This window comes from Anser anser, assembly GCF_964211835.1.
Source record: "Anser anser genome assembly, chromosome: 24".
NCBI classification, from domain to species: Eukaryota; Metazoa; Chordata; class Aves; order Anseriformes; family Anatidae; genus Anser; species Anser anser.
Window position 1 is genome coordinate 7,651,842 of NC_139745.1, and position 12,546 is coordinate 7,664,387.

The 12,546-nt window shown below is 42.8% G+C and overlaps 1 protein-coding gene across 3 annotated transcripts; it reads left to right on the forward strand.

Annotated features, from left to right (window-relative positions):
* Positions 1-180: 180 nt before the first annotated feature.
* RCAN3 (RCAN family member 3) lies at positions 181-11,552 on the forward strand. Of its 3 annotated transcripts, none has more exons than XM_083809799.1 (5): positions 181-339; positions 5,015-5,259; positions 7,811-7,984; positions 8,559-8,730; positions 9,438-11,552. In XM_083809799.1, the coding sequence occupies exons 2-5, from the start codon at positions 5,065-5,067 to the stop codon at positions 9,644-9,646; spliced, it is 750 nt and encodes a 249-aa protein (XP_083665925.1). In that variant the 5' UTR covers positions 181-339; positions 5,015-5,064; the 3' UTR covers positions 9,647-11,552. The 3 variants fall into 3 exon arrangements, with proteins under 3 accessions (XP_083665925.1, XP_083665926.1, XP_083665927.1); XM_083809800.1 differs by lacking the exon at positions 181-339 and adding an exon at positions 469-623; XM_083809801.1 differs by lacking the exon at positions 181-339 and adding an exon at positions 645-884.
* The last annotated feature ends 994 nt before the right edge of the window (positions 11,553-12,546 follow it).

Genomic DNA, 12,546 nt, shown 5'->3' on the forward strand with positions numbered 1-12,546 from the left:
GCTCCCGCCCGTGGCCGCGGCTCGGGGAGCGAGCGCAGCCCCCCCCCCCCCGGCCCCGGGAGCGCGCGGAGGCGGCGGCCGCTGCCCCTCGGCCGTGCCGCATGCGCAGAGCCGCCCCCATCCGGGTCACCGCCCCCCCCCCCCCCCGCAGCTCCCTCAGGAGACGCGGGGATGCGCACGCAGGCGCGCTCCCGCCCCGCGCCGCTGCCCTCCCGCGGCCGCAGGCTCCGCTCGGCGCCGGCGGGGAGCGCGCGCCGCCGTCACCGCGCCTCGCGGCGCCCCCCCCGCCCCGCCCCGCCCCGCCCCGCCGCCGCCGAGGGGATCCGCGCCGCGGAGACGGTGAGCGCCGCGCCGAGCGCGGGCGGGGCCGCGCGGCGCTGCCCGGCTCTGTGAGGCGGGGGCCGTGGGGCGCCCCCGGTGCCGCTCCCCGCGGGGCCCCGAGCCGCCGTCTCGCAGCCCGGAGCCGCCTGGCCGAAAGCCGCCGCCGCCGCAGCCTGCGGCCCGGGCGGGCGCTGAGGGTCTGAGGGCGGCGCCGCGGAGGGGCAGGGGCAGGGGCGGCGGGGCACCGGCGGCGACCGCCGAATTTCCCCGGCAGCCGCTGCTCCCCGGACAACAAAGGCGGGGTGAGAACGCTCCCCCGGGCGGCGCCGGTGCCGGGGGGCTCCGGGTCCCGGGAGCGCCCTCGGTGCGGAGCTGGGACGGGGCTGGGCGTCCGCAGCCCGTCCGCGTGCTGCCCGCCGGGGTCGTCGGGCGCAGCCGCTGCCGCCGCGAGGTTTACCGGGCTGTGACGCGCGGACAGCGCCCGCGTGCGGGAGGGGAGCGGAGCCGTGCCCCGTGCGCCTCGGGGAAGCCGGAGCGGGGCTGCTCGGGTGCCCGCCGCGTCGGTGCGTCTGCCGGGCTTGGAGCGTTTCTCCTGATTTCATTGCTTTCTGATAAATGCACAATAAAACAATTCCACCTAATCTGTTAAAGCACAGCCTCTCGAGCTGTTGTTTCTGACAGTACTTCTTAATTAGCGTTCGTAAATCAGCCTTATCCCTATTTCAGGGAAGCCGTTCAATATTCTTCCAGTGCTCGGTAACCAGTGTGTTTTAATACTGATGTGAGTGAAGTCAGGAAAAATAGGTAACCTGAGGAAAAACGAGCGTTAGCCTTATAGGATTCTGATTTTAAAAGTTAGAACTGTGGTGCGTTCTCACTTAAATATATATATGTAATTGAAGTAGCTCTTCTTATAGATCTGTGGTCTCAATAGAAACTTTTCAGGTTTTGCTTTTATACTTGCAAGAAATGCTGTACCGTAAATTCAGCAATTGAACAACTGTTGAACTTGTTGCTGAAATGTTTCGTTACCTTTGATGAAGATTGCTTCTGTTGAATCCCTTTCCCTACAGGCTGCTTGTAGGAATTCAAGGGAATAACTGCATTCTTACGGCTTAGTGTGCAAGTTGCTACTCTTGCTTTCTAAAGGAACACGGTGATTTCTCTGGTAATTCCATTTTTGCAATAGGAAAGCAATACTCTGCTTCACGACAGTGGGGATGGTTAAGCTGCCCCAGCTGTCCAGTATTATTCAGGCAGGTTATTGGAGGCTTACTGTTATTGGAGGCTTGCTGTCATTTCACAGAGCAGAAAACATCTCACAGTAACGCATTTTGTTGCTGTAATTAAATGATGCAGCATGACGAATTTATATATGATGAACCTTGAAGGCAGCGAGGACATTCGCAGCGTGTAAAAGCTGGGCGCAGTGTGCCCAGCAGGTGTGTGTCGTCTCGAGGGTCTGCAATTTCTTTGCAAAGCTGCAGAGCATCTCTTACGGGCTGCCTATGTGGTATTTGGCATGGGTCATAATACCACAAATTGGGCTTGAGCAAAAGCAGTGCTTTCCTCGTACCAAGGGTAGTTGTGCTGTAAAAGGTTTTCTGGAGCCATCTTTCCTGCTGAGCAGACAGCAGGCCTGCAGTGCCACCAGCTCAGCTGTGTCTGAGCAACCACGCCGTGGTCATTTGTCTTGATCTGTGTGTGTTTTGAAGGTGGGAATACGCAGGTAGGTCGCGGTAGTCGCCGATTGCCTGTGTAACGGGACTGTGGATGAGGTGTGTCAGCACACAGAAGACTAAAGGTGTCTGCAGGTCTGCAAGTTAACTTCCGTAACGCTCGCAGGGCTGTTTTGCTCAAGTCTCGCCAATTCACCTCTGGTAAAAATCTTGTGGCCATCACTTTATTTCTCTCTGGCTGCTTCATTGGCTAGTTGAATTGTTTAATGATATGTAAAATTCAAAGAAGTTAGATCTTGGGGCTTTTTTGTTGCTTTTCTTTATTTTTTTCCTTCCTTTCTAATGGTCTGTGTGGTTCTGTGATCTCCAAGGTCCTGGCATTTGTTTGCAAACATTTCAGTGTGTAATTGATCCTTCTCAAATTCCGAAGTTGATTTGGCAAAGACTTTTCCTTAGGTGTATTGTTTACATAGCTTTCATTCTTGCCTTTTACTGCTCCTTACTGGATGTGTTGTCACTGTTTCATTTACAAAATCGTCTTATTCTGTGATGCCAAGCAGACATGGAAAAAACATGGATGTCTGTTTTTCAAAATACCAAATGATTTTCAGAGTTTTAGACCCTCATGCTGGAGCTTTGAACTCAATTTGAATTCTCTGAGTTATTTTAACCAAATTTGGTAAAAGAAGTAAAAACTGGATTATTTTTTTTCCACAACGCACTCCTTATGGCTTTAGCTTAGTGTTTTAGTCCCTTATATTGTTCTTCTAAAAAATATACAACCCGTTTTGTTTTAAAGTAGATATTTGCACACTTGCCTCGCTACTGGGTAAAAGACTGCATCTGTTCAAGGAGTCTGTACAAAGTCTCATTGCATGTCTGGCTAATATTCTGTACAGAGTTTGGGCATTTTATGTGTATAAATAAAACCCCAGCTCTGCCTTCATTTTGTCCATCTCTTTGCTCATTTTTTTCTGAGGTGCCATTCTCTTGTGCTTCCATACCGACCAAGGGGGCATCTCCATGGTCCCCGACTGCCGTGTTTGGTGCTGGCAACCTGCAGCTGGAAGCTCCTTAAAGGATGTGGAAGCTGATAATGACTTCAGAGGAGGGCAGTGGATTCAGCTGATAGTCAGTGGATTAAATTCTCGCTCATTTCAACTGCGATTTCTGGCTCCGCAGCGCTCACAGCACGGAGCGGGAGGAGCGCTGCAGGACCCTCAGTTAATCCTGTTTCTGTGGTGCCTTCACCTCGCTCCGGCGTGCTGTGTTGGCGTCACCTCATAGCCTGCCAGGCCCAGCTCGGACTTCTTACAGCTCTTCACAGCGTGGCCAACTCGGCCGTGTTTTGTATTGGTCTGTGGTTTACCTGATTTCCTGTCTCACTCATCGCTAATTTGAGTCTTTGCGTTTCGATGGTGGCGTTACCAAGCTCTCCCTTCCCGGTGCCCCTTCTCCCTCGCCCTGGGTGCAGGTCTCCCTGCTCTGCGCTGGGTGCCACGCGGGGCCGGGCCTGTGCCTCCAGGCCAGATGGTGGCTTCTGTTTTCACCGGGTTGACGTATTTTCTTTTCCTTTTCTCTTTCATTTTTGAATGAATCAGCAAGCAGAAAACCGAGTTTCTCAGCAGCTCCGTGTTGTCTTGCGTTTACATCCGTTGTGTGATGCTGCAGAGCGCCTCCGGTGCGCCCTGGGAGCTTGCTGTGCCTTGGTCGCAGCTCGGGGAAGGTCGTGGTGCCGCACCCGTGCCGTTACGTGCACACGCTGCCTCGGACAGCTTTGTGTCCCAAAGGTCACGTTGATTTGACCAAATTAAGCTGGCATCGCACCTGGGGCGGGGGGGGGGATCTTCTTCCCACCACGGCTCTTTCTGCTCAATGAGCAATGAGTTTGCCTTAAAAAAGTCTGTGTGTTTACAGACGTGGCCATGCACCCTGCCGGATGCTGTGACTAAGCAGTTTGTAAATACCTAAAACAGGTACCAAATTATTTTTTTCCCATTTTCACGTGTTATTTTTCTTTAAATATGAAGTGTTGAGAGTGTTTGGCTGTTGCTAATTAAAATACTGGTCTTAAACCTTTTCCCCTGTGTGAGCATGGATTGTTTATGGATTTTTTTGTGCATATGGGTTTCAGTTTATGGTGTTTGTCATGATCCTGCTTCGAAGGAATAAACTAGTTAGGCAAACATTCAAATGACGTTGTTGCCAATGAAACATAATATGTTTGTTTACCCTTTGTTTCAGGGCTGTATCACAAACTAACACCCCTCCTGCCGAACCTAAATGTGGTACAGACTTGCGTGTTTTCTGTCATTTACATTAGAATATATGGTAGTGTAATAACCCAGTGATTTTTGCAGTGGGAGGTGGCAGGGTATTTTCTATTAAAGTGTTACGTGCTTTTGTTTTGTGATGGTACAAGCTATTTTTTTTTTTTACCTAAAATCTTCTGTTTAGCCTCTTGCTTGTTTTCTCTGTTCTCCCCGGACATACATGCAATATTCACACCCTTAAGTCTCCTGCGCGTGGGGAAGGTGTTCCCAGTGCCCGGGACAAGGCAGCGTCCTCACGCTGGGTGTTGCCTGGCTTTGTTGCTGTATCTGCTGCTGGCACGGAGAAGCTTTGGACAGATGATTCAGCTCTTCTGTACATCTGTTCCCTCTGATGAAATGCTGATGTTTCTTCAAGCGTCAGAAGACTACTCTGATTATTTGGAAAGTGCTTTAAGAAATTGCTATTGACTGAAAAATGTTATGGAGAAAAGCTTGTAGAACAGTACAGTAGTTCTTGGTTTTTGTCAGAGTAGAAGGAGGAGAAATGTCATTGACTTGACTGAGTGACTTTATGTTCCTTTTCGTCGATTTACAGAAAGGGGAAGTAGTCTTCTCTTGCGTGGATGAGAGAGCAAGTCTCATGTTGATTTCTGTTCTCTTTTGTAAAATTATTTCCTTTAGGGATCAGCCAAAGCAAGATGTGGCACCTTGACACTGTTTTTGTTCTGTTCTAAACGGCAGGCCCTTACTAGAAACTGTGGAACGTAAAAGAGAGTTGCTTTGGGTGGACGATGCTCAGAGATACTATGAAGTCTTGGAGCGACAGCCAGTCAGACCTCTACAGCAGTGACCAAGAAGAGGAAGAACAGATGATTTTTGGAGAAAATGAAGATGATTTGGAAGAAATGATGGATTTAAGTGACTTGCCTACCTCCCTGTTTGCTTGCAGTGTTCATGAAGCTGTGTTTGAGGTACAGGAAGAAAAGGTAAGCTGGAGAGGGGCATATTTGGGGTGTAGTACTGTAAGTATGGATACAGCTAGAGAATGCTTTTGTCTGGATTTCCAGTGTATTGTTGCATATTTTATGTGGGAGGGGTGGAAGAACAAACCACACAGTTATTTACCAGTAGGCTCAGATCAGAATGAGAACAGTTGCCAAGGAGTAGGTAACGCTACAGTTTTATGGTAGTTGAAATTGCTAATAGATATGCTGTGCTTCTTCCACAAAAAACCAAGCTCTTCTGGTTTTTCTATTTATCCATGGTACCAAGTTTAAGGGAGGAATTTAAATAAAATTCAAAGGTAAACTTAAATTATTAATTCTTTTAAGGCAAAGATGCTGTTAAAAGAAAAAAAAGCATTACACATTTTCAGGATGCACGGTCTGATTTGAGCTAAAAAACACCTTAAAAGTGGCTTAAGACCTTACAATAAACTAAATCATCTTGGGCCTGCTAACATCTGTATTCAGTCAAATCTGTACTTGCCCTTTGCTTCCAAGAGCGTCAGGAGTAATTATCAAGTGTACGTGAGCTGTAGAGGAAAAATAGGAGGGGCCAATACGAAAGCTTTGGTTTGCAGCTTTTTCAGTTTACAGAAATACTTGTGAAGTGTTTCACACTTGTGAAACAGTGGTGTCCCGTAACTCATTGTGTGTCTGGTATAGAAGTGTTGCCCTGCTAAATTATTTTACACGTCTACTAGTGATTTGTGATTTTCATATGCACATTTGCTCTTTCTGCGGAAGTATTCTCCCAGTATGTCAGGGCACATGAGGTGCATCCAGGGAGATGTGCTAGCTCTTTAACAATACCAGGGTAATTAGATGTCACATGGAACCGCTTGTGAATTTAACCACTTCTGGTTAAATTTTTCTTGTCAAATATAGTTTGTGAAGTGTACTGATTGTACTGTCAGCAATCCCACCTAAGCTCATTTCTTGTCATAGCCAAGACGTTAGTTCAGAATAGGTCAGAATTGTGTGTGTTACATCTATAAACAGGAAACTTACTCTGCAGGCTTCTGCCTAGTGCTCAAAAGAACAGAAGGGCTTTGCTATATAATATGGCTTTTATCTGTGTTATGAAATTCTGCTTAGTCAGCCCCTGGACACACATTTCAATGGCTTGATGTACTTCTGCATTACATCTGTTTTTATTAAAGGCTGAATGCACAGCAGTTACTGAATCAAATGCAATTTGTGCTGTCTGCAGGCATACAGAAAGCTATTTGAAAAATTGTGGTGTTTTTTGGTTTTGTTCTGTTTTTGTGTTTTTGTTCATTTGTTTTGGTGGCACTTAGGGTTTTCCTGTCAACATTCTTCTAGTTTGTTTGGTAACAGTAGCATAGCTAGCAGCACTTGCAAGCAGACTGCATCAAAATGAATTTTTCCCTTGCCTGATTTCTGTAGTAGTTGCAATTGTAACGAGTAGATTGCCTGGTTCTGCGTGTAGACACAAATATTTTGTCCTTAGCATTTTTATTTGTGAAATTTTGCATAAGCAAATAACGATTAATATTCTGATTAGGAGAAAATGTTAAAAAGATGCTATTAATTTGAAATCTGGATATTTAATTCTTATGAAGCATTTTGCTCAGGTTCTATTTCTCATTCTTTCATCCCTTTTTTTGACATTTTTCAGCTTCTAGAGTTTTGTTTTTTTTTTTTACTGTTGATTAGTTAAAGCAACACTTTAACAGTTCTCTGCTGAATTGACTGCGTGTTTAATTCAATGTTCTCCTTTGCTTAAACGTTTTAAGTTAAATGCCCAGTATGTTTACAGGAAAAACCGTAAGATGTCTAAGCTATCTTGTATTTTCTAATAATTTTGTCTTTTACATAATATCCAGAAACATCTTTTCGAGTGTACTTCTAGTAGCTAAAGGTTACCAGTATTCCCTTTCTCAAATATTGTCCCTTTCTCAAATACTGAAAATACCTGCATTTAAAACTAGGGAAAAAATATGCAAATTATCTTTCATAGAGAACTATTGAATTAAAATGGATTCAATTTTGTAACAATGCAATGATTAATTATTGAAAAAAATGAAGGTAAGATTCCGTATTCAATGGAACATGCTTGTGGTTTTTTTTCCAAAAAAAGTGTTTAGTAATAATAGATCTTTGTCTCTTCAAAAGTAGTCTTATTCATCCTGTGAATTTTGACAGTTTTTAAGCACTCTCTGCTTGAGCTTATTCAATTTAAAAATGAACTGACTTGCGTAGTATTTTTGGAGGTGTTTGGGTGAAAGGTGCAAGTGCAACTACTTTTGTTGACTGCACTTTTGGGAAACTGTCACTAGATGGCAGTTCATGTTTTAAGTTATATAGGCTCGTTCACATCGATGTACTCTTGGAATTCAGATTTTAAGCAGTGAGATAAAGCAGTCAAAGAGGAAAGTATGCAGTGCACAGGTTTAGGAGATGATTAAGGGAAACACATGGGATTTGGGAGACAAAAGTGAAAGGAAAATGTGTTTTCACTGAGTGAAAATGTTCATTTTATGTTTAAAGAATCTTTGTACTTCATCTCTAGGAAAGATTTGAAGCTCTGTTCACAGTCTATGATAATCAAGTCACATTCCAGTCGTTTAAAAGCTTTAGAAGAGTAAGGATAAACTTCAGCAATCCAGAGGCAGCAGCAAGAGCACGGATAGAACTTCATGAAACTGACTTCAATGGAAAAAAGCTGAAGCTATATTTTGCACAGGTATTATGGAGCACTAATTTGTTCTGCATGTGTCCCTGTTTTTTTCTTGTGTCACATTTGCCCATGAGTTTCATTTCTGACAAGTTTTGAAGCTTCTGTTGACCTCTTGTTCTTCTGTACTATCATGTATTATTTCTACTCATTGAGAAATTCATGCTTTAGGAGATGGTTTTACTTTTCAGCTTGAACTTACAGAACTGTGTAGCGACACAAACCACCTTCTCACATATATAAACAGAAATGTGTTGAAAGTAAATGAAAGATCCCTAAATGAAAGGTCCAAAGATCCCTTCACAATAGGTGCTCTACAGGCATATTCTTTTTTGCTGGATTAGCAGCTCACATTATCTACAGCTACATTGTCAACACTTACATAGACCAATTTCTTAGCTGCATCATTTATCTGAGGCGTTAAACCAAGAGAAATGATAGAAGTTGTACTATTATTTTTAAAGCTAAACTGAATTAAGCACTGTTAACGCGCAGATTGGCCATGCATTACTGGGGAAGCAGACTAAATAAGAAGAATTAATATTTGTGATTTCTTTCTGTGTCTCCTGGCCTTTGTCTTCAGGTACAGGTGTCCAGTGAAGTAGGAGACAAGTCCTACCTTCTTCCTCCACAACCTGTTAAACAGTTTCTGATATCACCACCTGCATCTCCACCAGTTGGATGGAAACAGAGTGAAGATGCAACTCCGCTGATAAACTACGACCTGCTTTGTGCTGTCTCCAAGTTGGGACCAGGTAGGGGTATTTACCTGCTTTTGCTGTGTTACTTAACTTCAAAACTTCAGAGAATTTATGTACTTGTCTTTTCTGTGAGAAGAAACTGAGTCTCTCTGACTTGACATTACTTGAATAAAATGATCCATCGCAATTTACTTCATTCCTTAACTCATGGAAAGTGTAACACAGAACTAGACTGTGTGGCACTGGTTCCCTGACATCCATTTATTGAATTTTGCTATAGCTTTAGTATTAACTAACATACAAGAGAGCAATGGCAAGTTCAGTGTCTTGCAGATGAACAGCCACAGTTGTTAATGAAGCAGTATGTAGTTTTTTGTTGGATTATCAAACTTTTTCGTGGGTCTTACTTGGAAAAACACTGTTTTCCCTGAAAGGGAGGTTTTTCATTCTCACATCAGAAGTGCTTCGGTGTGTAATCTCTTGAATTGGGTCCAGTATTTTTTGCAATGCCTTCTTACATCTCTCCCTCCTTCCCTTTGAAGATCAATTAAAGGACTGTATTTCAGAGAACAGTACAACAGGTACAGGAGCTATTTTTAAAACATGAAACAGGTCTGGTGAATTATGAAATCTGAGCAAATTAAAGATGAGATGGGAGTAAATTACTACTTCGTTGTATACTGCAGCTCTTAAGGATTTTTTGAGATAAAGTGGCTTAGTATTGCTGGGGATATTCTTGATCTTTGTTTGCTGCTTTTTAGGAGAGAAGTATGAACTTCATGCAGGAACAGAATCGACTCCTAGTGTAGTTGTGCACGTCTGTGAAAGTGAGACAGAAGAGGAAGATGAAATTAAAAATCCCAAACAGAAGATCATGCAGACAAGGCGTCCAGAACCACCTGCAACGATACTGAATGAATCTAAACCGTTTGATTGTACACTGGAGGTAGGGGGTACTATGCACTGTTAAACTGTGATGCTCAGGATAGTATCAAAAATCAGACACTTAATGAGTACATGTGTTGATATCTGTAGTGCCGCTATATATTACATATAGCGGCAGAGGATTTTACTTGTAGTTGTCTCTCATGTTCAAGATTTTGAACGCCAATGCTCTAAAAAGCACTTTAATTTCAAGGACTAGTCCCCCAAGTGTAGCAAATCCACCTGACATGCAATAGTGAAAAATAGGAAGTTTAGGTTTTTTTTGAAGATGTTACCTTCTCTTTATACTGTGAAGTGTGATGTACCAAGTGCTGAAATAATATCTTACTGCCACTATTGGATTCAAGAAAGTTCTTTGTATAGCAATTAAAAACTGATTCGTGCCAGTACAACTACTTCTAATTCATGTAAAAATTAATTGGAAGCGAAGAATACTCTTTATGCTAAAATACCTTCCTGGCCAGTAATCTTCTGAAGTGTGAAAGTTAATGCTTGCTTTTCTCAGATATGTTTTTAATTTGACATGAGGCACAAATACACGTATGGAACTAAATTCTGTGTAGTTAGCAGAACTACTTGAAGAGTACAGGAGGAAGAACCACAGACCACTAAAAGACAGACTGTGAGTCTGTCCCCAACACTACTGCTGCTATCTGATGGTACAATGGTTTGCACTGACATCTGATTAAGAGTGAATTACAATATGCAGAGTGAAATAGGGATTCAGCTATTGAATGTGTTGTCTCTGATCCTCTCTAAAAGTATGGTAATGTTTGTTCCTCTCCAGTTCTAGAGATCGCCTCCATTTATAAATAAATTCTATGACTGTTATGTTATGACTAAATGATGTTAGGAGATAAAAACATCTAGGGTTAATTTTTAACCTGTGGTCCTAAACTTCTCTAGTGTTTTTGTTCTTTTTTTTTTTTAAGACGACAGTCAGTTGCCTGGCTTAGCCAGCTTTTATGCAGTTTGAGCCCTTGTTTGCTGTTTTTCATTAAGAGTTTTTCTGTGTAGCATCCTGTATGTGATACAGCATCCACTAATTTTGAGACCAGGATGCATCTTTTAAAATACAGATCTTTAATTTTGTAAACTCATGTTAAGTGTTTTAGTAGGAGAAAAATATGCCTCAGTATAATGACACATGCTCCTATGCTTTTATGCTGTTTTATAATCAACCTTTTTTAGTCTACCCAGATTCTTTTTCTATAAAAAGATTACAATTTTCTGAACAAGCCAGGCTGCTTATATTCATATATATATATAAATCATTCAGAAATTGCCCTTTTTCAATTCATTTTATTGTATTTTAATTCTATATGAAGTGTTTATTGAACTTTCAAAAGTATTTTCACTTGATTGACAGCGGAGAGAAAAAGCAATGGTCACGAATTTGCATAGGCGCAGTAGTTTTCAACCCCATATTGTGCCAGCTTGTGATCCCTTCCTGCCACCAGCGTCGAGTTGCAAAATGGGATCCTGCAGGCAGGTCCTTGTTCCAGAGGTAGGAATAGTATGTATTAAAAAGGCAGGAAAATGTTTTTGTTTATCTTGCCTCCAAAGGCATGATATTTATGTATCTCTTCAGGTATTAAAATCACTTAAAGTCTGACTTTTGTCTCACTGTTCTACAGTACAAAAAAGGGAGAAAAAAAAATTCTTGTATTGTCCATGAGGCCTGTGTATTTTAAAATTTCCAGAAGTCCATTTTGGATTCTGTGGTGTTTATATTTTGTTAATTGTTTAATTTCTACCCCATTGTAAAAGTTTGTGTAAGTAGGGATAAGTGGAAAACCTTCAGAAACAGTTTTATAATGCAAATCAAGTAAGTGATGTTGTCAATGTATCTTGTGTAAAATGTATAAGAACCTGCATTCCAACATCTTTCATTGTGTAAAGAGGCTTAAAATAAAAACAATGCAGTGCCATTCGTATGGTTTTCTCTAACTGTATTCCATATCGATCCAAGTTTGTTTTCTAACAGTATTGTACTCTTGTGCCACTGAGTGACCAGTCAAAAAATTTTTCTTATGAAACAAAACCCAGAAACTATCACTAAGAAAAAATACTTCTGAAGAAGTTGGGAGACTTCCACAGAAAAATCCTGGGAAGAGACATCTGAAGAAAGGAGCGAGAGTTTTTTTATGGTGTTTTTGGGTGCCTGTCGAAGCAGAGTTCCATGTGGATGATTAGCTGGCATTGAGTTTGAATGGGCGTTTGACACATAGTTAAACAGCAAGTATGATGTAGGTGAGAATGTCTGGTCTGGGTTGCAGTATTAAGACTTATAAAGTTTGTGTTGTAATAAAGATAGATAACTATTTTCAAAAATCTCTTGCATTTTAATACTTCGGCAAGTTGAGCCTTGTAGAAGGGAATGCTTGATTTCCTTGGTGAAGCAAACGCATTCCCATTGCAATATTGGTCGAAATCCAGATCTCAGCAGTACTAGGGTGAGGTAGTGGGGAAGATGCTAATGGGAGTCTGTGGTTTTGCTGTGTTACCTAAAATAGAAAAATAACAAATTCTGAATCTTTTCTGATTCTATAGGCAATGACTGTGTTCCTGTTCGAATAACATGGCACAGCAAGCCAGGGTTGGGGAGGCCAACCAGGTTTATATGTGGCCTTCTGCTGGGGCAGGTCACTTCATCTCTGCATTTCAGTTCCAAAGTTCCAACCCTTGCAGTTGTGGTTGGTATTTGTTTTTCTGACTTGGGAGACAAGAGGGGCAAAAAGCATGTGTGGGTATCTTCAAAAGTTCAGTCCTTTTCCAAAACTCACCTTGAACTGGATCTCAGCTTTATCGAGGCAGCCAACAGCTCCCTGAGCAGCGAGATTAGGTAAGAGCCCATTCTCCTGGGTAAATCCAGCTTCTAAGGCTTGGCAGCGAGGTGAGGGTGTGCCATGTTTATGTATTTGT